Raw genomic sequence first — 27,776 nt, 5'->3', positions numbered from 1 at the left:
AACAATTATATTAAACATTCTGCTAAAAATTTTGTTTTGGGGGGAGAAGGGTCACATTTTTCTATATATATAAAATATATAAAAGCTTGAAGAACTGAGAGATGTACAGCCATTAGGTGTCTGGACTTTGGAGCCAGACCACTGGGGTTTAAAGCCTCTTGCTAGACATATGACCCTGGGTGTCACTTAAGGTCTGTGTGTAGTTCCCTCATCTGTTTTTTTTTTTTTTTAAGTAGGCTGCACGCCCAGCATGAAGCCCAACACAGGGCTCGAACCCATGACCCCGAGATCAAGACCAGAGAGTCGGACGCTTAACCAACTGAGCCACCCTGGTGCCCCTAGCTCCCTCATCTTTAAGAGGAGATGATATTGTCTACCCCACGGAATTGTCATGATGAGGATTAAATGAGCTAATATCTGAAAAAATGCTGAGAACACTGCCTGGCACATATTAAGCACTATATAAATGCTTTTAAATAAAATAGGGTATAATTGAAACTTCCTTTAAAATATTACTTCCAAAGACTTACCTCTTTGACCTTCATCAAAGAAAAAAGGCTCACTGACATTTCCTGAGAAACTTTTCATAGAAATGTTTAAAGCAGAACTTTTATATATTGTGAGTCTAGAAATTCCAAATCTGTCAAGTTTATATCAAACCTTTAACTGAATTTCAAAGTGAATTGTATAAAAAATAGATGACCAAAAAAGATTATCAAATGAATACTTTATTAGAGTCATAACACTTATAAAATAAATTTCTTTTCATCATGGAGTTACCAGATTTTAAAACCAACACTTTCTCATTTCTACAGCATATATAAAGAAATTCTCAAATGCCGTAATTTTTGTTCAAGTGCTTTGTCACTCAATTCACAAACCCAGAACACAATTAATCTACAAATATAAGTATTCACAGTCAGATGAGTTTTAGGCTTGGTTCTTAATGATCTAGAAGCAATCCATTTATAAAAGTGCCACTAAAGCCATTTCATGAAATCATTTAATTTAATGCCACCAAGCACAGACCTGCTATACTTTGAAAACAAAAATAAAATCTCACAACTAAATCTAGCAGACTAGATTCCAACTTGAATGAACTAAACCAACTTGTTTCCAACTTGAATGAACTATATATCCTTATGGCACATTTATGACTTTGTAATATACAATTCATAATACAGGTTTAAGTGTGTGGTATGAAGCTAGAAAAACCAAGGAAGTCGGATATTATAGAAAAGACAGGACATGAGTATAAAGTCTTAGACTGATTTCTTCTTGCCACATATTGAAACACGTCTTTATATCACAAACCAAACTCTGATAAGATTCTTCTTTCTAGGTGATTATTATATAAATAGCATCTGATCACTGAGCATTGATCATGGGACTCATTCAGGATTGTTCTACGTTGTATGACATCTAATAGCACAACTTAGACAGGGCACTCTTAGGGGATGACTCAGCCAATGAAAGCAAAGGGCTGAAGGTTTTGGATGGTCAAAGCCCTCTTTTCCCAGAGGAAGCCCACCTGGGGCAGGAGATAAGTATCCTGCTTGGACATTGTAGTGGGAGCTGGAACCTAACTCTCACTTGTTCTCCCATTCAAGCCATTTTTTGGCACCTTTCCACAACCAGGGTCTCTAGCCAGATGCATTAAAATATTTTTTTGTGCAATTCAGCCAGAGACAAGTTTGTAGGATGGGCTGTTGTTACCAATGCAAAACAATGGCGCTATTATTAAAACACGTAAGAAGCTTCAACTCTAAGTTATATCTAATACTCTATTCAAAGTTAACTGAGAAAGTAACGTGAAATGATTAGAAGTAAAAAGTTAACTCTTCAGGGAAGCTCTATTTGGCAAAGCCTCATATATCCACACACAAATTTTCATATGTTCATGCACAGGACAAACAGCTGTATTCTGAAGCATAAATAAATCCAAAGTAAGACATAAGTAGCTAGATACCAGTTCCAGTAGTGGTGAATGGTCTCTGGGGATTTCATTTTAAGGATGCCGGATGAGAGGTTTGCTCAGTTGGTAAGAGACCCTTAGTTTGATTAAGCAACTAAGATTTACTTCATAAATTACTTTTTCCTGTACCCAACACTCTGCTTGAATTAGCCTGAAAAACTATCCACCACTTCAGGGGTAAGTACTTGACCATTAACACAAAGGCAACGTGATTATTGCATAATGAGGCTAAATATTATATGACTTACCTCGTTTTATACCCTTCAGGATCAGTTCAATAAAATACTAAAATATAACTAAGGTGTTACACCAGAGGTCGGCACACTATAACCTACAGCCCACAGGCCAAATCCAGCCTGCTTCCTGTCTTCCTGAATAAACTTTTATTGGGACACAGGCTCACTCGTTCATTTGCGTATTGCTTATGGCTGCTTTCACAAAGTAACAGCAGGGTTGAATTGTTGCAACAGAGACCGCATGGCCCACAAAGCCTAAAATATTTACCATCTGGACCTTTATAGAAAAAGGGTGCCAATCTCTGTTTTACATTAAAACAGTTCAGGGGGGAAGGCTATTTAAAACGTAGTTTGTTTTTGCTTTTCATTTTGTTTTTTACGGAAATTTCAGTTACCTATTAAAATTAAGGTTTAGGTGACTCAGCAATTAAACAAAAGAGATACCCCTTTTTCATGAGCAATATCTGTATACTTCATGGATATAAAGGAAAATTTTCTTTAAAAAAGAGACAGATGTAAAATTAAAGGCCATTTCTCTATTTAACATCATAATAAAATTAAAATTCCATCTATGAAATGAACCAAAACTTGTACTTAAATTCTCTCCATATACAAAACAAGTTTCTTTTGGAATGTTGTTCTATCTGGACAAAATGGTATCCAAATTGATCAGACACATAAAGTTGACAAATGAAACCAACACAGACCGTTAGTTTCTAAGGAGTGTTACGGTCGCCATCTTCGTAAAGCCAGACCCAAACTGCAACCATAACAAGCTGTTGTCACAAAGGCAAAAATCTAAGAAAAAGGAAACAAAAGCTCATCAGATTTACAACACTGACTTTAAGAAAACACTCATTCTAAGGACCAACTATCTGAGCACTGATTAACCTACCTAAAGATACTTCAACACTTATGAAAATGGTTTATAGTCCTCTTTTTGCTGATGTGTACTCCTGTTTTACCCCCTCATATCATTAACCCTTCTTTTAAACATTCTGGCCCCTCATAATTTTCTCATTTGTGGATAGCCTTAGGTTGAACATTTGTTCACATGCTGGACTCGCTTGTTAAACATTTATGAAACCCCCAACACGATATTCAAAAATTCATTACGAGGTATCTATTCATACAGTGATTTCACAGCCAAGAAAAGTGCAAGTATCAGAACTTGAGGATGTATCAAATCCTTCCTGTGACAGTGGAAAGCGACTTTAGAAGTAAACAAAGTAAAGCCGCAGAAATGAATCAACAGATTGGCATGGGAGATAGTTCTGAAACCTGCACTCAACTCTGAATTACCGTCCTTACTATTTGACAAGGATTTCTTTAGCACCAACTATGTGTCCATCAGTACATTTGGTGCATATAAACAAATAGTAGATAGTGTCCTCACCCTTTGGGAATTCATGATCCATAGAAAACTATAAGACAAAGCAATTAACTATGGTAAAACATTATGATTTAGTGCAGGGATCCTTTACCAGAAAACTCTAGCTCTGAGAAGGAATATCGGATTCACCTATAGACCATGACCATTCTCTAACTGCCAGTCTGCTATTCATTCTCCCCAGCCTTCTTCTGCTGGTTGTCTCTTTGATACATCTCTAAACTAGACATTGTCTGCTGAATGAGAATGACAACTTCTGGTATCTATTATTAGTGAAAATGAATTTTTCTCTCTCAGGTATACTAAAATAAAAAGTAAAGTAAGGGACTCAATGTACTGTCACAAAAGAATGGCTCATATATCTAGGTATTATTAAAACTCGGAAATTAAAGATTCACTTCTGCGGGAGTGTATGGATGAGATGGTACATAATGTAGAACTGAAAGCATGTTGAGGTTTCCCAAGGCAGTTTCACTTAGGCAGAGAGAAAGGGAAGGATAACAGGGACAAAGTCATAGAAAAGGGTCAGCCAGAACAGAACCACACCACGGAGAACACTGAAAACTGGGCTCTCAGGACAAAGGAGAGTTAGTGAGAAATTAATGACATCCACCATCCACTAAGTACTTGAGCACCTACTACTCTTCTGAAAGTGGGATCTTAGGGCAACTATAAATAGGCCAATTTGGTGCTACTTCAAGGATCTGAGAGGTAATGAGAATATAGCCTGCACCACTAAAAAGGAGGGCATTGAAGTAGTAAAGGAAAATCCAACGAGAATTGAGGACTCATAGGAAGGACACTTGGTAGGAAAAAAGTCAATTCCAAGTCCCTGAACTTTTCTTTGCTTCATAAAATTGTTAAAACCAGTGGTTTTCTAACTGTGGTCTCTGGATACTAAGGATCCCATGGCAGTGCCTCAGAGAAGGTGGACAGAGGTGGCTTCAGGAGAAGGATGGACGGGCATCATTCAAGACCCTTTTCTCCCACTCCAACTAGAGCATATGTGCTCTTGCTGTCTGTATTTATTGGGTTTTCAGTAAGATTTCATTAAGTAAAACAGTTTTACTTCCTATAAAAGAAAGTATAAAAATCACTGATCTAAACTCTAAGCCTGTAGAAGCTGGAACCAGCTTCCTTTCTGTTGCAATCCACACATAGTCTAATTCATTGTAGACACTCAATGAATTCTGACAAATCCTAACAGAGGCTTGGGAACCTGATGATAGTAGGTCTTAAAATCATCGCACCTCCACCCTTCAAAACCCAGACTCTAGACCTGTGCTGTCCAATATGAGAGCCACCAGCTGCATGTGGCTATTTAAATTTAAATGTAAATTAATTAAAATGAATGAATTAATGGATTAATTAGTAGCCACCATATTGAATCATGCATATATGGGATATTTCTATCATTTTAGAAAGTGCTGGTGGACAACACTGCTCCAGAAAGATTTTAATGGCTATATGGGGGAGTCCTGGGCTGTTTATATATACTATCTACATAAAATAGTAAAACATTAGGGTCACTAACTTGCTATATAGCCATATTAAATATCAACACATTTTAGGGAATGATTTGGATTTCTGACACTTTCAAAATTGTAAAAACAGAAATAGTGTAGTATTTCTTCAAATTACCTATGTCAGTAAAAAACAACAAACTCACTCAAGTATATGAATTAAGGAAGACTAAAAAATTCCCTAAAAATGTCCCCATGGAATGCATTTCATCTGTAAGTCATCTATTGTCATGGCGGGAATATTTACCCCCCTTACCCCGCTGGACTCTCCTCAGGGGCAGGAGCTGTACGTGGTTCATCCCTGTCCCCAACACCCCACCAGTTTCCGCCCTCATGGTAGGTTCTCTATAAGTACTCACTGAATTAAAATGAATTACAAGTAGGTACGGACAGTGAAGAACAAATCTCCCTTACCATGTCTGCAGTTAGAGGAAGCAAAAAGCACAATGAATTCTTTCTACAAAATAGGCTTTGATGTGCCAGGCCAGCCACAACCACGGGCTGGCTGTCCTTGGTGTCCGTGCTTCAGTGTTGGGGTCCACAACACCAGGGGGAAGGGCAGAACTTTGCCCAGGTCTACGTGTAATGCTAACGGCTACTGTTAGAGAAAGCGATGGCTGCCCAAGGAGTTTCTGGAAGACCGCGACAGTGGGGGAGGGGGGCTGGTCACCTGGACTCATGGACACTCACTGTGGCTGCTACATTTATGTTATACTGGTTATCACTCAAGAGCGGTGACACAGTCATGGTCGTATTGCAGCGCAGATCATGCAGGGATGTGGTTGCCGCTTCCAGGAGAAAGGCTCCGAAGTAGAAGACAAACACTACAAAATGGTACACAAAATCCTGAAAGAGGAAGAAAAAAAAAAAAGACCTACAATTAAAAGTAATACTTTTATTTTCTGTTCCTTCTTTCAACTCATGAGGTCTAGGTTCAGGAAGGTTAGAACACTTAATCAAACAATCTTTAGCCATCTTCACCATTTACTCTGGCTGCCTGAACAATGTCAAGCTATTAGAATCCAAATGAAAACCAACCGAACTGCTGTAATCGGCATAGTGGCAAAACTAATGTCCTGAATTTTATAATAAAATATATAATTTCATACACCTTATTATAGTTATTGGATAAAAATCATATTATTGTAGTATATTATATAGTTATATAATAATATACATACACACCTTTTAAAATTAAGTCTTTTATTTCTGAGCAATTATTATTTCCATCCGTTAGACTGTCACCCCATACACTGAAGAATGCAGAAGACCTACAACATCTAAGAATTCAATACCATATCTCCTGATATTCTAAAAAAGCAAATTATATATCATATACTTCAACAAAAAGTATAGGACCTCTCAAACAAAACTCAGTTGTCATAAGGTGATTTTATACGTTGCTGGGATTCTGAAGCATTAACTCTACTGGAATTCACACTGTCTTACACGAACTGATATCCATCAACACACTGCTGTGTATTTTTGTCAACAGCTCCCAGATACCTGGTACTTCACATTCATTGTCATTCATCCTTACAACCACTATTTATTATACCCATTTTATAAACAAGTGATTTTTTTTTAAATTAAATGACTGTTCTAAAGCCATACAAACATAACCTTTTGAAATGAGAACTCAAACCCACATACGGCTGTCTGGTTCCAAAGTCCGCTTTCTTTCTTCTATCAAACTTATTGATACAGCAACATTACAGAGAAAGAACAGTGCGCTGCCTTTGTAAAGGCCCATTCAGCAAACAAAACTGATGGTGAGAATTGTTCTTAGTCTGCCTAGAATAATAAGGAAAAGTTAACTCACCAGGAGTGGGGATTACAAAGGTACACACTAAAAATGTGTTCTACTTAACACCTCTAACGTAGAAACTGACTCACCAATGCCTTCAAAAGATTGAAGAACTGTTATACACGGATCGTGTGTCTAATCGATAGCAGAAATGCTCAAACCCATGTTGCTATGCAACAGATGTTAACTGATGAAGCTCAAAGCCCAAACGTCCCTACTTTTAGGGATTAAAAGGAATAGAGCTAGATCTCAATTAGTAATTAAGATTGAGAGAAAAATATGTTTGACATCATAGGCGCTCACCTAACTTACTGAGGCAGACCCTCGGAAGTGGCTCATGTGACGTTAGAAGGGGCGGGAAAAATCTGGTGACATGGCCGCAACTCTTGGTAAGACGAGGCTCTCACGCTCTTCACCAGCCTCGGCTCATGCCACCCTTCCATCTCTCTGAGCATCAGCCACTGCGACCTTGTTTTGGTGCTAGGACGTACTCTGTTTCAAGGCCGATGCTCTTTACTCGCAGTATTGTGTGGCTGAAAAAGACTCTTCCCACCACCAATTACTGCCTGCACCTCCCCCCACCCACCATCAACTTTCCAGTCCTGCTGCTTTTGACTTCTTCCTCCTTTTCAGTAGTAATCAGAACTGATGTGCGGTTAAGGCTTCCCTGTCCAATCCTTTTCCTTCATCTTTTATGGGTGTTGTCATCCAATAAACGTCTTCTATTCCTAACTCTGTCTGACTTGGGCGAGGCTATCCAGCTATCCCTATCATCCTAGGGTCATATGTATCCTAAGGTGTTGGAGGAAAAGAACTGAATTCATGGCCACCCTGGCGAGCAAATCACTATGCAGGCTCCTGGGCTTTAGAGTCAGGCAGGTAACCTGCAGTGGGGAGTTACACGTCTTTGTAAAGCAGCTCCTCATGTTCTACTGGGCCCTTGCACATCCGTAATCACGTTCTGCACACAGTCCCTTTTAAAAAAGAACCTGACATTCAGCTGTGAGGAGTCTAGTTAGCGGACAGCTTTGGCTTCGGTGGATTGGGGATCTGCCGAGGCCACATTGCTCCTGGCAGTCCCCAGCTAATGATGGTACAGTGGGGATACTGGTGCCTGGACACTTTTGCCTAAAACAAGACTCTTAAGGCAAAGACTGTGCTCCTGAGCTTCTCATTAATTTAGGCAAGACCGTCGATCTGCATCCCACTCTAGGACTTTTCTGTTTTACCCCATTTCCTTCCCCATCACCTTTTACAGGTGTATCTCTCCCCCTCCCCCTCAAAAAGAGTCTCTTGCACTTTTTTTTCCCCCCTAGAGACAGCATGAGCAGGGGGGAGGGACAGAGGGAGAGGGGGAAAGAGAGAATCTTAAGCAGGCTCCAAGCTTAGCATGGAGCCCGACTTGGGGCTCGATCTCATGACCGTGAGATCCTGACCTGAGCTGAAATCAAGAGTCAGATGCTTAACCACCCCAGCCACCCAGGCACCCCAGAATCTCTTGTACTTTTAAATTCATCTTATAGTCTGCTTCCCAGTGGACCTGAGATGATAGATATGCTCTTCTAGTATCCTGAACACTCCCTGCTTGGCCATTAACATCATTTTGACTAATGCGTCAATTGTATAATTATTCTTTTTAAAGATTTTATTTATTTATTTGAGAGAGAAAACATGAGCGGAGGGGAGCGGCAGAAGGAGAGGGAGCAGACTCCCTGCTGAGCAGGGAGACGACGTGGGGCTCCATCCCAGGACCCTGAGATCATGACCTGAGCTGACGGCAGACGCTTAACCGAGCCACCCAGGCATCCCTCTGTAATTATTTCTCTATTGACACCATCTACTACTACAAACTCTAAGAGCCACTACAGGCCTGTCTTGTTCACCACTGTATTTCCAGGGCCTACTACAGGGCCAGGTACATATCAGGTGCTCCGTCAAGACTCCCCACCACAGGAGAGCCACATCCACATTTATATTTGGCCATGCTGGACATCTCATTCCGATTCCTGCTACGTGTGGAATGTGTGTAAGAAGGTCTTCCACAGATTTTTGCTCGTTGTTTTGGACAAGGCACATTGTTTATGCAAAACCAGTGGTTCTCAGAGGTAAGCATGCCTCAGAATCATCTGAAAAGCTTGTTACAGCACAGATTGCTGTGTCCCACCTTCTGAGTTTCTGACTCAGGATGTCTGGGTGGGGCCTGAGAATCTGCCCGTCTAACAAGTTACCAGGTGCGGCCGCTGCCACTGGCCAGGGACCACCCTTGTGAACCACCTGTCCTGAGTGCTTGGCACCTCCCCATCAGCAGATGGCCCCAGCCCCTTTCCGAGTCTCCTTTGTATACTCCTGCTCTTCCGCCAGACTTCCCGATATTCACACCGCCCAGAGTGTGGCCCGCTTGTCTTCACTTTTTGCTCAGGTAAACAACCTTAAGCAGAGCGTGATTTTTTTTTTTTCCCCCCAGCAACAAATGACTATCCCCCATATTCTTATCTTAAGCCTAGGTTTGCTCCTTAGGTCAAATTTTTACTAAATAGTTAAAAAAAAAAAAAAGCTACATTGTAAATAGGGGGATCCTGGTTTCCACAACAACAGCACGAAAGAGGGACAAAAGCCACACCGAGCTTTATCTTCCTCAACCATAAAAATGAGAACAGTAATAGTCTCCGATAAGGAACTGTCATAAAGATCAAATAAGTAAAGGAATGGAGGGACAGAAAATATAGCTCAGGACATTCACAGTATTAAGTGATGTCCATAACAGGCAAATGCATGCCACCTACTTTGGGGGAATAAAGTGAAGCATGTTTAATTGTACAGGACTTTTTTTTTTTTTGGTAGCTCTTATTTTTCTAAAATATATCTTGCCTTCATACCCCACCTCTCCAAAAATGGAAAATAAGTATGGTATCTCTTAAAGTTAGGCAAAATGGTATTTCCTCAAAAAAAAAAAAAATACAGAAAAACCATCTCAAAAATCAAAACCTGCTTCTTTCCTCAAATTAGAATAGGGCAAGTTTTTAGCATTTAATATATGTTATTATATATATTACATATTATATTTTTATTTCATCACTTACACCAAAGTTAGAAAGCTTGAGAAAAAATACTGAAGATTTCTACCACCACAAATGTTAATTCAGCCTCATGATCAACAAAAGCTAGAAGCTGTGAGTATTTTAGTTAATATCGCACAACAAATACTTTTAGAAAATAAATTCTTCATCAAAACGCATTCTTGCTTCCTTCATGCACTAAACATTACAGGTAACATTAAACTGTTATCACAAGGGGAAACATTTTTTGCACAGTTAACGTCTTAACAATTCCAAAATGCAGCAATTAAAGATGGTTACCATCTGGTGATGACTCCACGGTATGCATGGCTCAGAAAGTTTTCTGGCTGAGAGTATACACGATACATCACAAAACCCACCAAAAGCAACTCTGGTCAGAAATGACTGATGATGTGGAAAATCACAAAAGGAGAGGGGAAAAAAAAAAAAAAAAAGGAGTCCATTCTCAATATGGCACGCGTTTAAGTCAACTCCGTAAAGGCATGAGTTGGCTCTTGGAAAGTATGTCCACCATGACGAGGCTGTGCTGTGTGCTGTGTGGGGGCCACCACCATTTCCTCCCTCAGTACGAGTGGACCGTCCCAGCTAAAGAACCCCAGGATGCAGGCGACCTCTGCAACACACTGGTTGGTCTTTCCAATTTCAGTTGCCCCTTTCGTAAAGTGGTTTAATTAAAAAATAACAACAACACATTCTTACATTTTATTGTCTGAACAACAAATATAATGTTACAGATAAGGGGGGAACCTAACAAATTTATAAGGATATTAATGACGTACTCAATCTCAGAAATTAGACTCAATATAAACAAAAGGAAAAAAGATGGTATGAACATATGCCTAATAAAGGAGCGATGTTGGAAAAATATTTAAACATTGGTACAACATGTGCATCAATCATTAGAAGCAATGCTGGGCCATGCAGGACCCTGGAGACTCACTAGTTAGTAACCCTTTAGTGGCTGGGCTACTAGGAAGTCCAGGAAGGTCCCAGAGGAAGGGCCAAGGTGGCAGGGAGCACAGCACTTGGGAAGAGGTAGCAGGTTGGGGCAATGACTATGTATGAACTAGTCCTGAAGGCTATACTGGTACACACTGGCCAAATACCATCTCTGAGCTTAACACCTAAAGAGCCTGGTGGTGCCTACCGACATCAGGTGATGATTCATTCATTCATACATGATTATGGGAAAGCCAGGCATTTAGAAAGAGGAGATTAAGCAATCTATCTGAAACTTATATAGAGATTTCTGATCTTCATCACTTGACCAATTATATAGACATATTTTCTTATCGTTAATGAGAAAGCAAGGCAAAAATGTAGGAACACACTGCATCCGCACCCTAAGAAACAGAAGGACTTCCTGTGTGTGTGTGTCTGTGGAAATAATTTTTTACCTTAAGTTTTTATTTAAATTCCAGTTAGTTAACATACAGTGTAATATTAGTTTCAGATGTACAATCTAGTGACTCAACAAAAGGACTTTCAAAGTTACAAACTGCAAGACGTGGCATACTTAAGGAATTATGATGATTATGGATCATATGCTGTAAATCAGACACAAAGCTGATGAGCACTTTAGAATGCATTAATTCCAGGTAGGTACTATTATTACCATTTTACAGAGGAAGAAATCGGAAGTCACAGAGGTTCAATACTTTGGCCAAGGCTACACAGTTATTAAACAAACCAGACCTAACTTCAAAGCCTGTGCAAGATTATAACCCTTGCCCCATACTTCCTCCTTAACTTTACACTAACCATCTGCCCCTGGGCTGGTTTAATGGGCAACCACATCCACTAGACTTCACTGCTGATAACATCTGGGATGATGGTTCTCCTTACACTCTGTAACTAAGAACATTTTTAAAGATGCCTAATATCCTTCCTAAAGCTGGTGAATACAATGTTACCATACCCGAAAAGAACAACATAAGCCTGACTAAAGGGCTGATTTAAGTTTCGAACCAGCAACTGATTGAAATGTAACAGAGGTTCTTCAGGAACTTCATTAAAGCGCTGTAACAGAGGTTCTTCATGAACTTCATCAAAGCACTGTCCGCCACAGATTGGAATTCAAGCTCCACTGGCCATTCCGAAATAGTCTCAGAGATCGAATAACCATAAGCATGAAAGAGGCCCCCTATATTATATGGGAAAAGGGAAAGTAAGTTGATCCAATTTAATGGCATCATAATTTTTAAAATTATGTTGATTATAAATTCATTTCTTAAAATTATCAATTCTTACTAATTTAGGGCAGGAATTAAAAATAAACTATCCCCTTTTCTAAGTATTTAGAGAATAGAGTATATAGCTACTGGTTTTCTGAAAAGAATGTATGTATTTAATATTTGAAGCAGAAATCAATGGAAAATTTCAAGATCTATGTCACAGCATCCATCTCCCAAAGGCACCTCTTCGATAGTTCCATAACTGTAATGCAATTCATTTGTTGCATGAAATAAAAGGGTCTTTGAGTAAAGGTCATCTAATTCACAAAGGAGTAACAGAAAGATGGCTCGGCTCTATTGACAGAAATTTCACAAGCTGGGAGCCTGCTGTCCAGCAACGTGGCCACATGGCAGCACAGTGGACCGGGACTCAGACCTTTCCTCTCTCCTTGGAGGCAACAGAGAGAACAGGGGACCACGCATTTCAAGACAGAGTAAGATATTTAAATGTTTCTCGCATTTTCCTGAAATAGACCTAAAAATCCCTTACCAGGAAGTTCCAGTTGGCATCAATCTGAGTCACCATGCCAGAGAGGAACACGCCCAGGAAGAGGAGGGAAAAGATAAAAGCCGTCACAGACACGAACATGACCCATCCTTGTAGCAGAGGTAGAGGAACATTGGAGGAGGCGACCAAAATCCAGACGAGTCCCCCGAACAGCTGCAGGAAGGAAGAAAGATGTCAAGGTTGTGGGTAACAGAAGTGAACATGCTCGCACCCCTGCCCTTTACCCTTGGTTTCTCCCCAGCCCCCTGCACACATTCCCGCCACCCCGCCCACTGCCTTTCCTCTGTCCTCACGCGGGACACCAGCTTCCCCACCCGGCGCAAGGCCAGCGCTTCGGCTCCCAGGTCTGACCCGGAGCCACCCCTGTCTCTGCACCTGCCTCCGAGGTGGACTCTCATCCTCAGCCCGTGAACAGAAACAGAATTCTTTCATTACCTAAAAGCATTTTCCTTTGACCCTGTTGCCTTTCTAACAATTTCCTTTTCAGTCAACCATTTCTCCAAATTCATCTTTGCTTGGTCCCCACCTTCTATCCGTGAGCTTGGACTCTTCAAACCACTGGCTTCTGCCCTCACCGCTTCTCAGAGAGTTTATCAGCAAGGATCAGCCCTATCTTTCTGACCTGTCACTTCTAATGGCCATGTGCTCGTCCTTATCACGGCCTATTTTCACATGTGAGATTACTGCCTCTCTGTCTAATAGCCACAGCTGCTGTACATGGTAGTCAACACAACCTACCTGATTTATTGGTACTCCTCTGCATGCTGGGCATGGGAATCAGTACTTTGGATATTCACAGATCTAATGTGCAGTAAACATTTACTGCCTGTCAGGTGCTGTTCTGGGAGCTGGGAATAAGATAGTAAACAAGCTACACTTGGTCTCTGCCATCACAGAATTCACAGTCCCTTACAGAAAAGAGGCTATTTTTTTTTAATTTTATTTTTAATTTTTTTAAAGATTTATTTATTTACTTATTTATTTGGAGAGAGCAAGTGAGGGAAAGGGCAGAGAGGGAGAGAGAGAGTGTCTCTCAAGCAGACTCCACACTGAGTGCAGAGTCCAAGGCGGGGCTCAATCTCACCCCCCTGAGGTCATGACCGGAGCCAAAATCAAGAGATGCTTAACCAACTGAGCCACCCCGATGCCCCAAGAAAGAGACAATTAAGCAAGTGAGTAAAATGCTGCTTCATACATGTCACAATTGGGCAAATACTGGGCACTGCAGGTTCACAGATGGAGGGCTCTAAAATTCCAGAGCTGGAAACTCAGGAAACACTCCCTGGAAGCAACCACCCAAGGGACAAAGCTAGGGAGTTTAGCGGCAGGAAGAGAAGGCTGTCCTGGGGCAGGAGGCCAGGCCTGAGCGGATCTGGTAGAGCTGAGGGGCAGGGCTCAGCACGACGGGAGCAGCAGCTACCACGTGGGGGGGGCGGCCAGAGGTGAGAGCTGGAGGCTGAGCTGAAAGGCCCTGCAGGTCCGCTCAAGGAGATGAGCTTCTCCCAAGGGCAATGGGAGGCCATAGAACCCCTGAGCAGGAACTAGCATGACCCAGTTTGTATTCAAAAGCTTCTCTCTGGCCGGACAGTAATGGATGCAGGGCTGAGGGACCACAGAGGAAACTGTTACAGCCACAGAGCACAGCCCAGACTGGAGCAAGGAGCACAGAGGAGAGTGAATGGACTAGACAGAAGCTGAGAAGTGGTGGCAGGTGGTGACTGATCAGACAGGGGACATGACAACAAAAGAACAGATAAGGAAGAAACCCAGATTCCTGGCTTGGGCAGCTAGGAGTGAGGGAGAAATCACAGGAGGAGAAACAATTACGGGGTAGAGACGGTCAGTTTTACGAACGTAACCACAGCAGTCTCCCCTAAGCTACCACTAAAGTGATGGAGGCTACACATCCTTTGCATGGCATTCCATAACCGATCTTTCTCAGCTTTTCTCTCTTGCCACGAAGCCCCTCACATTTTACATTAAAGAAAAAAAATCCACAGTCCAAAGACAAAGTGCTTTTGCTTCTGAGTAGCCTGACATATGCTGGCCCTGAATGTCATTCCCTCCCCATGTGTATTTGAGAAACCGGAAGAGTACACCACCCCAAAAATCTTTCCTGACTTCCACCCCATGCTCAGGTGTCCCCGCTGTGCCCTGGGCAAGCTCCCTATGTGGATATGTTACACTGATGAGAAACACTATCGTTGGATGGCCTGGCTCCCAGTCCAACCGCACTAGGAGACCTTCTGGGCCGCCAGCCACCTTACAGGCCTCTGCACCTAAGCCATTTATCCACCGACAGAATGATCTCTTCCTATCAGTCAGGCACTAGGCTAGAGTTGGCGGTCCAAAAGCCTAGGCTACGGCTACACACCTGTCCTGAAGATACCTAGAGATAAGTGGGAATCAACCCCCGCCCCCCACCCCTGACCACACACACACACACACACACACACACACACACACACACAGGTCACACTGCAGACACATGCCCACCTGGCATGCAGAAGGCTCGCCAATATTTGCTTAGTAAATAAACTCCAAGTGTCCAAGAACAGCTAGAACTCTACGTATTAAAAACCAATAACCATGTGTATCTTGCTTCTTAAATATCGAGATAATAGCCAAATTGCACAAATTGCTAAAAGTTAAAATCACAAGTCCTAATTCTAAACAAAGGCCAGTCATATAATCCATTACCACTTTGAAAAACATTTTTGAAGGCATAATAAATTATCACTTGAGTATAACTGCAGCACCAATCTAATCAATTCATAACTGGGGTAGCTGGTATACCTGAAGTCCTAATTTCAAATAAAACAAAAAAGATCAGAAAAATTAACAATCAACCCACAAAGTTTTATGAAATAAGTCTAAGTCATGAATATTAATGCATATTTAAAAATTTTAGCCACAACCTTATTAGTAGCTATGGAAGAAATAATGTTCCTGGTAAAAAGATTTTCTACTCTTTCATACTGTTTACTAAATATTTGAAGGTGATAAGATCTTCAGATCTTTCCTTTTTTTTTTTTTTTTCAGCATCATCTTCCTGGTAACCTTTTCTTATTCTCCCACTACAAATAACTTACGTTACTTTAAATACTATTTAAAAAATATACGTTGCTATTCAATTATCTGTTAATTAAAGAGTCGTTTATTGAGAACCAAGGTGCAAGTACACAGGGTAATAAAGATCAATTGGCCATGTTTATTAGGGGCAGGCAGGCTCAGATAGAAAAGCATAATTATAGGACATAGGGATTATGATTAATTGACTCTCTGAGGAAGGGCTATATGATCCCCTGAAATTAAAGAGAGCATTTAATAAACTCCGACTGGACCTCAAACTGGAAGGCCTCAAATCTACCTCCAGGCACTGCAGAAGAATACGGGGGGGGGGGGGGGGGAAGGCGAGTTTCTGTCTCCAGGAGCTCTAGATTAGGGAGAAATAGACACCATCAAATCTGATTCAGGAGCAGATTGTGGTGAGTGCTATAAAAAGAGCCCCACACAGTGTGCTCCGAGAGACTGGGAGAGGAGAGAAGAAATATAGTGGGAGGCGTGGAGAGAGGGAGGTGTGGAGAGAGGGAGGCAGGGGAGGCAGGTTTTGAAGCAGGCTTTCAAGGAAGACCAGGGCTTTGACAGATGCTGGTGTGAAACAGTACAAATGAACCATTCTTGTCACACCCAAAATTACAGCCCTTCCAACAGCTCAAAGGCTCGGAAAGGAAACAGAATTTATATGACCAGAGAACAGTTTCTCCTCCTCACCTGTGGCGTGTGCGCTGTGTGGGAAGGGGGCCGGGGCGGGAGGACGGTGTATGAGTGCCCCTCCCCCTATATCAGCAACCCCCACCCCATCCCTGGCTCTGTGAGGCTGTGGGATCCAGACTAAAGTCCTGCTCACCACAGCAGCTTTGGGAGGTGCCAGAGGGATGGGTCAGAGAAGAGGAGGGAGGCCACCAGGGAGACCCGCCTTCCTACCTGCAAGACTGTCATGCTGGGGGAGGGGGTCACTGGGGCTTTAACATGGTTCTTTCTTCCTTGCTTTAGGATTTCCTTTTGTCAAAAGCTACTTTTTCTCCCTGAGTTTCCCAACTTGGCTCCAACTTCACAAACTGATCTTTTAACAACACTACCACTGTCCACGTTATTACATTCACTTCAGCGAATTCCGGGCATTACTAAGCGGAGAGCATTTCCCAGCCATACTGTAATTATCAGCATCCTAGTTTAGTACAGGTGACTCTGGAGAGAGCCTTGTTTTCTGAGCCCAAAAATGGTTAAAATCTGAGGGAGAAGAGCTGATAAAGGACCGTAGCAACTGCACGGTACACACACTGTGAAGAGAGGTGGAATGCCATGTCTGCCCACGTTTTCTCCTCTTGGATCTGAATCCACATTCCGACCTCATGTCTATCACTGCCTTCCATCACTCTCCAGTGCCCTAAAAAGTCCGGTAATTACATATCAAACTCCCCCAATGCACCCCATTTTGACATTTCTTTCAGGAAGTAATAAGCTGGCGCTCATGCCTCTGAACCTCAAGCTCTACCAAAAAGCTGACCAGACTCCCAGGTCTGTTGCAAAGGCCAACGTTTCCTAGAAGTAGGTGTCAGCCTTCCCCTGTGACTCAGTTCCCCCTTACCCTCTGAGCTGAAATTCAGGTGTACCTGGCAGACACCTGGAGTACTCAAGTACATGCGGAGCTGCAGTTATTCAATGCTACTCTGTCCTAAAACCACAGATCTCCTCTGCGGCTTTACCATATGTTTATCGCCTTGGCTTGGCTCCTGCAGCCCGCAAGGGCGTGCTGAATCGAAGCCTTCCCATAAGAAAGCCGTGGAAGTTTTCCTCCACACACCACACTGAACTGAACCCTCCGAGTTGGACTTAAAATGTGTTTTCACTAGGAACCGCGGACTGGTGAGAGCCCGTAGCCCTGCGGGAAAAGGTGGTGTTGAGCCAGAAGCAACTCTTGCAATATCTGCTGCTCAGGTGGCAGATTTCTCAACTTGTCTCCTGTCTGGATGGCCTTCCGTCTCTAAAGGACTCGTTTTGCAAATACCCTTCTGTCTTTGCCAATGTCATTTGTTTCCTAGTAGCATGCTTTTAAAACATGCCCTCCAACATCTTAGCTAACAATCTGCAAACCCATCTGACACCTTCATCTTAGTATACCCTTATTACTGCACTAACGAAGTAAACAGGCCAGTGCCTACTCTGACCTATTTTTAGTCAACGTTTGGAAGGAGAACAGGCAAAGGTAAGTGAACCTGAAGGTATGAAGGACTGGTTAGACTACCCCTAAGGAGAAATACTTCATTATTTAGAACTTCCTGTATATAACATACAACCCTCTCTTTCCAATTTTCCTGCTATTTATAGATCGAGCATTTCATCACTGTAGCAGTGAGCATGAACCAACCAGCAAGCCTAGAGAGAAAAACAATGTCTCTTATTCTGGTTTATAGAGTGAGCTTGAGTGAGAGGTTGAAGCTGATGAGGATAATAGAAATATTAGCTAGCATTTATCAAATGCTTATGCTCCAAGAACTGCTCTAAGGGTTTCATTTGTACCAATTTAATCCACACAAAGACTGAGAGATAATTACTATTATTATTCCCATTTTACAGATCAGTGGAAGTAGACAGCCATTAATAACTTGCCCTAAGTTACACAGTTAATAACCGTTCGAAGTGGGGCTTGAACTTGGCAACTGGCTTCCAGAGCCTGCGCTCTTGACATTAGGCTGTTGTGCCTCCCTCAAAGGTTAGTGTTCATTCTAGAGCAGGGTTTCTTCCTTTTGCTGTGGACTGGCTTGCTGGAGGTGGGGGTGGGGGGGGTTGGTTCCCTATCGAGAGAGAGAGAGAGAATGGGTGCACGCACATGAACAGTGGGGAGAGGCAGAGGGAGAGGGAGAAGCAGACTCCCCGCTGAGCAGGGAGCCCGATGCGGGGCTCGATCCCAGGACCCCGGGATCATGACCTGAGCCGAAGGCAGATGCTTAACTGACAGAGCCACCCAGGCGCCCTCCAAGATTTTTTTTTAACTGGGCACATACTTCGGTCAACACATACGACTTATAGATGTGTTTCCAAGGCAGCCCATAAATGTGTAAATTCATTCACCGCGTGACTGTAGTCAAGTGGTAACAGTACTGAGATACTGCTGTTGCCTCTCCAAGCTCACCTTCTTCCCAGCTCCACTACTTTCCCAGCTACCCTAGCCTGGCACTCCAGCCTCTCGTCCCTTAACCCCTGCACACGAGTCCATCACGCTAGTCCATGCTTCTGCCTAGCACGCTGCCACCTAAATTTTCTCTGGATAACTAAACTCTGGTAGCAGGTCTTCCAGAAAGACTTCCCTGGCTAGATGCCATCCCTCAGTGCTTCCATGGTTATTGATGTGTGTATCTTCTGTAGCACTTACAACTACTGGTTTGAAATCACAGGTGCATCTGGCTGTTTTGCCCACGGGATTGTGAGGTCAGATCAGCAGCACTGCCTTAAACATCACTCTATGCTCAGAACCCACGACAATGCTTTCTCCAGAAGAGGTTCAATTGCATTCTCCTTGAAATGAATGAAAACCAACCAGTGTTTGTAATGAATGGTTCTAGAAGAAAATGCTCCAGAAGTACAGCTTGAGATGCTCAGAACATACTGCTGTCTGGAGCCTAGCTCATTCCCTGGTACATGGTGGGTGTTCGAAAATAGGCATGAAGACTAGTGAAGCAGGAACACGTACCTCTCAATTTTTAAGTTATTATTGGCAACACCCACCACCGAGTACAGGATCTCAGGAGGCGGAGATGGAAATTTATGGGGAAGTTGGCAGCTTTTGCCAGTCTAGCTCATGACACCCCATTTTCAATCTTCGGGCCCCAAATTTGTTCAGTTCACCTATTCTACTGCAATTGCTGCTGGAACTCTTGACCAGGGTAGTGTCCATCTCACGGTTTACCCGCCCCCCCGCCTGCTCCCTCCATCAATCCCCATCTGTCCTCTCCGCATGAGGACTTCCATCCAAACTGGTCCTGGTCCTGGACTAGCCCTGGTAAGTACAAGCGGGCAAGGTGTTTTTGTTTGTTTTAAATCAGAAAAAGGAAAACAAGACAAGTTCTGGGAAGCAATGAGAACTAACAGATATAGAAGGGGCCTCTGTACAAAACTTACTAATGCAAAAGAAGTTTTATTTTTTAGACTTACGTTTGAAAGTTTAAAAAAATATGTTTGAGCATGCTAAAAAGAATTTGGTACTACAGTTTTTTTGTTTTGTTTTTTCCTCCCCATCTGACCCAAACTTCCATTTTGTTTCTTAAATAGCCAGTGCTAACCCTAAAATGGAAAGCACATCTTATAGGGGAGAAATATGTACTGGCCCCTTTTTATTCTTACTTCTAATTGCCCTTGATTTTTAAAAATCCTCTTTTCATGTTTGTGGGCAACTAGTTATCACCTAGGTTAAAAATGCCCATGCAGGCCAATGCCTTGACATCAGCAGGAACCCTACAAATCATTGCCTCTTTTCTTCCTTTTCACCTCCCTCCTTCTAGAAGCTATTATACAAAAGTTAAGAATGTCATATATGGTGACTCTTTCATATAAAAGAGGACATAGGAAATTCAGATCAGACTGCAGATCCCTGGAGAAGAATCATGACATTTTAAAAAGTTGCTCAGGACATCTACTCCAAAGCTGCCCTTCTCCACGCCAGCCAGTTTCTCTAGAAAATTTTCACGCACTGTCTAGTTCGTCCTGCAGATCCAACAGCATCTGTTAGGTATCACACATACAGGATAAGGTGTACACCAGCCTGGTTCCCGTCCTTTGTCGTTACACAGTCTTTCCTATTTGGACTTATCAACTCAAATATGCCATGTTCACCGTGCCTACTACCAGCTACAATGTTTCTATAGGGTTCTGCAAAACCAATCTCCTCTCCTTGACCTTTTCCTTTGAAGCTCAAAGTCAAGAGTTCAGGAACCTGATTTAAAGTTTTCCGTATTGCCATGCTTCATGTTTCGTACAGGGCTGCCAGTCAGGGGCAAACAATTGCTGAAAATAATTTTTGGCAGGGGCATCAGTTTATTTTCTCTTATGAAATTTTAAGGACTCTTTACACATGGCTGGAGATTTTTTAACCCAGAGGTAAAGGGGAAATCTTGCTTATAGAATGAAAACCCTTTTAGAGAGGGAAACCTATCCACAGAGAGCTCCTCTTACCACTGCCAACATACAATGTCCCTGTGCAACTCAGATTCTATTTTCTGGGCAAGAAAAGGAAACTCTATACATCTGACCATTTATATGTTAGTCCAATGTCAAAGCTCTGGGTTGAAAATAACCTGAAATCCCTTCCACAGATTGCTCCACATGACTGCACATGCCTGCTCCAGAGCCCCTCCCTCCCCATCATCCTCTCGTTAACATTTGTTTTTCTGGCATAATTCCTCTGAGTTACATCTTATATTTAAGTCTGGCCTAGTATCATTTCAGGACACGCCAAACTTTGCGTACTTGGTTGACCTTCTAAACGTCAAACCTGTCTCTCTTCTTCTCTACTTCTTTCATTTGTCAAGTTGTCATTATCCCTCATTCAAACCACTGAAATAAGCCCCTGAGCTGATCTCTCTGCCTTCAATCTGTTTTAGAGCCAAGCCTCACTACTCAAAGATTTCTAAAACACAAGTATGATGGCGAATGCCCCTGACCTTCAGCAGCTCCCCATCCTATGCCTTGGCCTACCATTTCTCAGCACATCACAGCTCAGGCCCTACCTGCTCTTTCTCCTTCTGCCACCTTCCCACAAGTTATGTAAAAAACCAAAACAAACTAACAACCGCTAGAACCTTCATGCCATGGTGTGTCTCGTCTCTAGGGTTTACACATGCCCTTGTTTCTACCCGGAATTTTCTTCCCCACTTTTTTTGTCTATTGAATGTGTACTCCTCATTTAAGACTAAACTCAAATGTCACCATCCCATTCAAGCTGTCTGTCCTGGACTCCTCAGTGGCAGACATGCTCTACCCTGTTTTTCTTTTTTCTTTTTTTTTTTTTAAGATTTTATTTGAGAGAGAGAGAGAGAGAGAGAGAGTGTGCTCGCAAGCCAGTGAGCACGAGTGGGGGGAGGGGCAGAAGGACAAGCGGACTCCCTACTGAGCGGGGAGCCCAAAGCTGGGCTCCATCCCAGGACCCAGAGATCATGACCTGAACCAAAGTCAGATGCTTAATCGGTTGAGCCACCCAGGCACCCCTCTACCCTGTTTTTCAATAGTACTTTTCATGAACCAATTTTATCGCTTCAAATACAGCACTATAATTCTTTCTTGACTTTATACTTCACAATATAGGAATTTCTTTTAAGGGTAGGAGCTATCCTATTTTCAGGGTATAAAATAAGGCCCGATACATAGCAGATTCTTAACTATTTCTTGAATAACTGAAAATTACTGGGACATCCACAACACTGCAGGTTGAAGCATGTGAATACGAGTCCTAGAATATCTCCCATAAAGAAAAACACTAATGAATATCTTGGGGAACGTGGGCAGTTTCCCAAACACCGAAACCATGAAACACACTGAATTCAATATATTGACCTTTATTCTTTTCCATGTTTAATACTGTTACATCTAATCTTTCTTGTGCATTATACAAGGTAAGCTGAGGACAGGGACCCAAAATCTCTTATTCAGCCCAATAGTACAGATGCTCCGATGTCATTTTCTTATGAACAGACCTGCCTGGAAAACACTTTAGCTGTAGTTCACTTTCCATACTTCTATCTTTCTTCCTTGAATGGTAGTTATTTTTACACATACCATCTCAACTAGGTTATATGTTCTTTCAGGTGATGAAAGGTCTAAACATCTTTTTTTCCCAGAAGAGTGCCTTGCACACAGTAGGTATTCAATAAATATCCGACAAATGACTTAGAAAACAATAATTCAGGAAACCCTGAGAGAATTTGAAAATGTAACTTTGAAGGTGATGTTTTCCCTCCTAAACTAAAAGGCTTTGCATTGCAAAAATAACTTAGTATTAAGGTCTTCATGGCAAGCATAGCTCGGTGCAGAAACTGAGGGGCTGACAACCTACATATCTGGAAGTGGAACACACCTATCTCAAAAAAGCACACCATGCATGTGTGGTTGCAATCTTCTCTACCTACAGAGCTAGTGCTATAAATTGCCTTACCTGGTGCTGTTAGGGGGGCGCTGTTTGCATCTTTGGAATTGTCTCTCAACAAGTGGCTTATACTTGAGAGATTATGAATGGGTATGATAAGGGGGATTGAGATTGAATTCTTTATGTAAAATTTGAAAAAAAATACGCTGAAGTATAGTTGACATACAATGTTATATTAGTTTCAGGTGTACAACATAGGGACTCGACAATTCTATACATTACTCAGTGCTCACCACAGTGAGTATACCCACCATCTGTGAGACTGAATTTTCTGAGCAAGTTTGATCTCTGCTCTCTTATAATATAATCCAATATCTTCTTCTTTATCTTCAATAAAGAAATATGGGGGCAGGGGAGAGGAAATAGAATAGAATAAATCACTTCCACTTTTTCCCCTCAGAATTAGGTCGCGTTTCCAACAGTGTGACGAGACCATGGATGGTCCTTGAGACAGTATTTGATTTGACGGCACATGGATGAGACTTCTTTGTATATATGGGCATATAATCCAATATCTCTAAGCGGGGGGAAGGGTAAGAGCCAAGAAGGAGCTATAGTTTGGCTCCAATGAGGTCTGTTGTTTCTCTGAGGTCACCAGTTTCATTGGACGATTTCGGTTCTTTTATTTCTGCGGGAATGGGTTGGGGAGGAGGGAGGATGATATTCAAGTAAAGAGGTAAGGGAGGCCTAGATTTTAACCTATCACATATGTTTGGCCATAACAAGGGAAAAGTAAACTGACATGGCTTTTGGAAGTGATGCTATTCTATGTAGGTAAGGGTCCGAGACATGTTTCTGGAGTAAGAAGCCAGACGACGTGAAGAGATAAGAGGAAAGTCTGGCTACTTCTGTGAACCTAGGTCCCTACTAGAATGGGGAGGGGTAGAAGCTCTTGCACAGGGAGAAAATTCATATTTGCACTATTGCTGTCTTGTCCACAGGGCCCTGATAAAGGCCGCTCTCAGTCCCAGCCATGACTGTACCCCAGAACCTCTGGGGAGCTTTTAGAAGAACCGGGCTGACTCTGGGCACCCCCCAGAGATTCTGATTTAATTAGTCTGGGCCAGTCACCGTATTTTTTAAAGCTGCCCAAGTAATTAAGTACAGCAGAGTTGAGAACTAACTACTGGGCCAGACAAAGAAATATGGGGGCAGGGAAGAGGAAATAGAATAGAATAAATCACTTCCACTTTTTCCCCTCAGAATTAGGCAGCGTTTCCAACAGTGTGACAAGACCATGGACGGTCCTTGAGACAGTATTTGATTTGACGGCACATGGATGAGACCTCTTTGTATATATGTCCATATATCCATACAGGTACCCTTACATATCTTTACACATATACATGCATATGTAAATATGTAAGTATATATTTGAGTAAATATTAGAAAAATACCCCCAGTATATCCAATTTGAGGATTCATGTGTACTATTGTTTAGGATGAGGCTTAAAGTAGGTACTAAAGTTTAGGAAGGGAATCGAAGTGAACATTCTGTAAATTCTAGTACAGGTGGAACGCGGATTTGGCACAAACTTGTAAAAGAGGTATGCAAACGACTGGAGTTTGAGGAACACGGAACTAAGGCAGCCCAGAACTTATACAAGCCTTCTCCCCAGATCCTACTGTTCTAAGCGCATCTCCCCCACACACAACAGAGCCTGGGCCCAGCGCCATTCTCTCCCTACTCTTCTCACATGGATGCCTGCGCCTCATCCCAAGCATTCAGATGCTTCTGAACTGGGCTCAGACTCAAACCAGCCTCTTCCAGCCTCGCCATCACGATCCAATTACTGATGTCGTAGCCTGTAACTCACTTGTCTCCTTTTTCAGATTCCAATCTGAGCTAAACTTAACTTAGCAGGCCTTAGCCACCTTGGCATAATAGAGCAGAAAACCAATGCTCACAAGGCGTTCCAGCCCCACAAGCACAAAAGTGAAACTGAAGCGACCAAATCGAGGTTATGCAAACTCAAAGGAACAGGTGAGGGAAGGGAGACGAGAACTCCTAGCCAACCAAACAACAGCCTGCAGGAAGGGCAGGGACTTGCTAACACTGCACTCTGGATTTGCCATTCTCAGAGCGTGATGCAACCTCGAGTTGCCCAATTTATGTTTGCACATTTCCCCTGGTCCACAGCGAGTTCCAAAACCTTCCAACTCCATAAAATTGCGTTTAAAAAGTTTAAGTCTCTAGCCCAATAAGGTTGCAGGGTGGCCAGGTGACCTCACCTTCACCCAATTTAAAGTGTGTGAGAAGGTGTGGAGCTGCACAGGTCCACTAGGAAGCCAGAAGGTTCACAGGTAGGCAGCGAGGAACTTGACAACCACGTTGCTACCTTTCCTCTGCCACTCTAGCACCCACTGGATTAGAAACTGCCAAGGGCACGGTTCATGCTTGACCTTTTCCCCTGCCCTGCCTCCTAAGCCCTGCTCCTCTCCCCAGTCCAAAGGGCACAAATAAAGACAAGGGGGGTGGGGGGAGAAGGCCCAGGTCTTAAGCCCACCTTCTCTTCCTGGTACCTCCCGCCTCGGCTTTTCACATCGTGGCAGCCTCCAGGTCACTCAATCATCGGCTGGCTACACCTTTGCACCACCCAACAAAATGGCAGGTTAGCAACAGGCGAGACCGAGAGCGCCTGCTCTAGCTCTAGCCAAGCGCGGCCCCTGGCCAAGCCGCCGGTGGTCTCTGGCGGTGCCCCAGGCCGAAACGCCCTTCCCCTCTCAAAGTCCCCAATCCTGGGCCCCGCCGGGCCGTCTGCTCGCTCTCTCGGGGCGACTTCTGTCCCCAGCGGGGGAACAGGTGCCAGCGTAACAGGTGCCAGGCGAGTGGGCCCGGGTTCGGGCTGCGCTAGGCAGGGAGAGGGCAGGACCGCGGGAGGGGCGCAGGTAAAGGCCACGTCGAAGGGAAGGGAGCTGGGGCGCGCGCAGAGGGAGGCAGCCCGGGGAACAAGGATGCCGCTACCCTTCCTCGCTCCCCGGGTGCGACCGTCGCCGAGGCTGCCCTACTCACAATCTCCAGGCAGACGAAGGCACCCGAGTAGGTCCGCAGGATGTCCGGGCCGGCGGGCAGAGTGATCCGGGGCGCCGGGAAGGACACGGCGGGGTTCGGGGGCGGCGGGACTGGCGCTCCGCCGGCCGACATGCTGCCGCTGCCGCTCTGCGTCTCCGCGCGCCGCCGCCGCCTCCCTCCGCCCGCCGCCGCCGCCCGGGCTCCCGCCGCCGCCGCCGCCGCTTGGGTCCGCGGGGTCCGGGCGCGCCGCGCGGGAGGGGACGTGGCCGCGCTGTCTTGAGCCGCGCGGGGCCCCGCCCCGTCACGTGGGTCCAGGTGAGCGCGCCACGGCGGCCCAGGCGCCCGCGCCTGTCACGTGCACAGGTGCTGCGGCCACCTGGCGCGGTCCTTCCTCCCCCGCTCCGCTCGCCCCTCCGCGGGCCGGCGCCCTGCTCTTTGTTTCTTCTATCCCCCTTCTTAGTTTCCACCTGTTCTCTTCCACCTGCCCTCCCCAGCACCCGCCCCAGCTCTCACAACTTCCCTACCCCACTTTCCTCAATTTAACTACAAGACAGGTCTTGAAGTTGTGACTCAGAAGGTAAAATCAAGGTTACCAGTCACACCTAAAAAGTGGAGCGGATCTGCTTTAAATGGGACTCTAGTAGGATTTTTTAAAATACCACTAGGACAGAGTCAGATGGCTCAGCTCCAGTGGTGGTGGATGCTGGACAGCCAACTGGCTTCTTTGTGCGCCGGTGGTGTGCTCATCTGTGAAATGGGGGTAAGGGTATTCACCTCGTGTGATTGCCCAGATTACATTAACATGAAAAGAGTTTAGCGCATGGGAAGCGCCCCCTTTAATGGCGGCTAATATGATGACTCCTATTTTTTTTGAATTTTTACACACACACATATAATGCTCTTGTGTACACATGATGTTGCATAGGCTATATTTTCCGCATAAAACTTTAATTATTGATTTTACCGGTCAGAAACTTATGAATTGTTGTTGTCTCTTAAACACTTAAATGGACTTTTTAAAAAAAGGATGCTATGTATAGTTTAGATTCCCTGCCCCAGTTTATCCCCATTTTATCTTTGATTTTAATGTCAACATTTTTTAAGTGAAATAAAGGGTATGAGATTAATCTTCTCAAAGATCAGCTGAATAGAAACGAAAGTACACACACCAGCATACACAGGTAGAATTGGAAAAAAATATTGGCTAACATCATCAGGCATTCTCCAAGTGCAGTACTGATCTTTTCTGTCAGTACTAGCCTTTAAGGGACTGTGTAGAGCTCCATGCATTGGTCGGCAGATTTTAGTCATTCTACTTCTTTATTATTTTAATAAGTGAAACTCATAGGTGTGGCAGGATTAGGGCAAAAACCACAAAACAGGGTGTGGGTGAAACCTTTTGTATATTCCTCCTATTAGTCATCACTTTCTGATATTTAATGTGCATTAGTTATTTAATGGGAAATTTAAAGTTTTCTGCACTAATTTGTTTCATCAGTGAACTCTGTGTTCAGACCCTGAGAGGTAGGGAATAATCTTCCTGTGTATCGTATCGTATCATATCGTATCGTATCGAATTTTCTGCCTAACATTTCTCCATAAGCACTTAAAGAACGTTCAAAGGAAAGACTTCTTCAAAGAATTTTATCATGGAGATGCTCAGAAACTATGATGGGCCCCCCCCAATTTTAGTGAATAAACTTAAAATGACTTTGGAGTTTCCAGAAATGCGAATGACTCAGAGATCCTCAACTGCACTTGTTTAAAAAATTCCAGCACCTTCCTTGCTATATACCATGTATCCCTGACTATCCC

At 43.4% G+C, this 27,776-nt stretch overlaps 1 protein-coding gene across 2 annotated transcripts; it reads right to left on the bottom strand.

Moving 5' to 3' along the window:
* Nucleotides 1-710: 710 nt before the first annotated feature.
* Nucleotides 711-26,423, bottom strand: MAL2 (mal, T cell differentiation protein 2). 2 transcript variants are annotated; one of them, XM_021688761.1, is made up of 5 exons: nucleotides 26,055-26,423; nucleotides 25,962-26,018; nucleotides 12,733-12,903; nucleotides 5,815-5,970; nucleotides 711-3,009 (listed from the first exon to the last, which is right to left on the bottom strand). In XM_021688761.1, the coding sequence occupies exons 1-5, from the start codon at nucleotides 26,091-26,093 to the stop codon at nucleotides 2,938-2,940; spliced, it is 495 nt and encodes a 164-aa protein (XP_021544436.1). In that variant the 5' UTR covers nucleotides 26,094-26,423; the 3' UTR covers nucleotides 711-2,937. The 2 variants fall into 2 exon arrangements, with proteins under 2 accessions (XP_021544436.1, XP_021544435.1); XM_021688760.1 differs by having other exon boundaries at nucleotides 25,962-26,423.
* Nucleotides 26,424-27,776: the final 1,353 nt, after the last annotated feature.

The sequence above is a fragment of the Neomonachus schauinslandi genome, chromosome 4 (assembly GCF_002201575.2).
Source record: "Neomonachus schauinslandi chromosome 4, ASM220157v2, whole genome shotgun sequence".
NCBI lineage: Eukaryota > Metazoa > Chordata > Mammalia > Carnivora > Phocidae > Neomonachus > Neomonachus schauinslandi.
The sequence above is the reverse complement of the archived record's forward strand: the minus strand, read 5'-3'. Positions and strand labels throughout refer to the sequence as shown.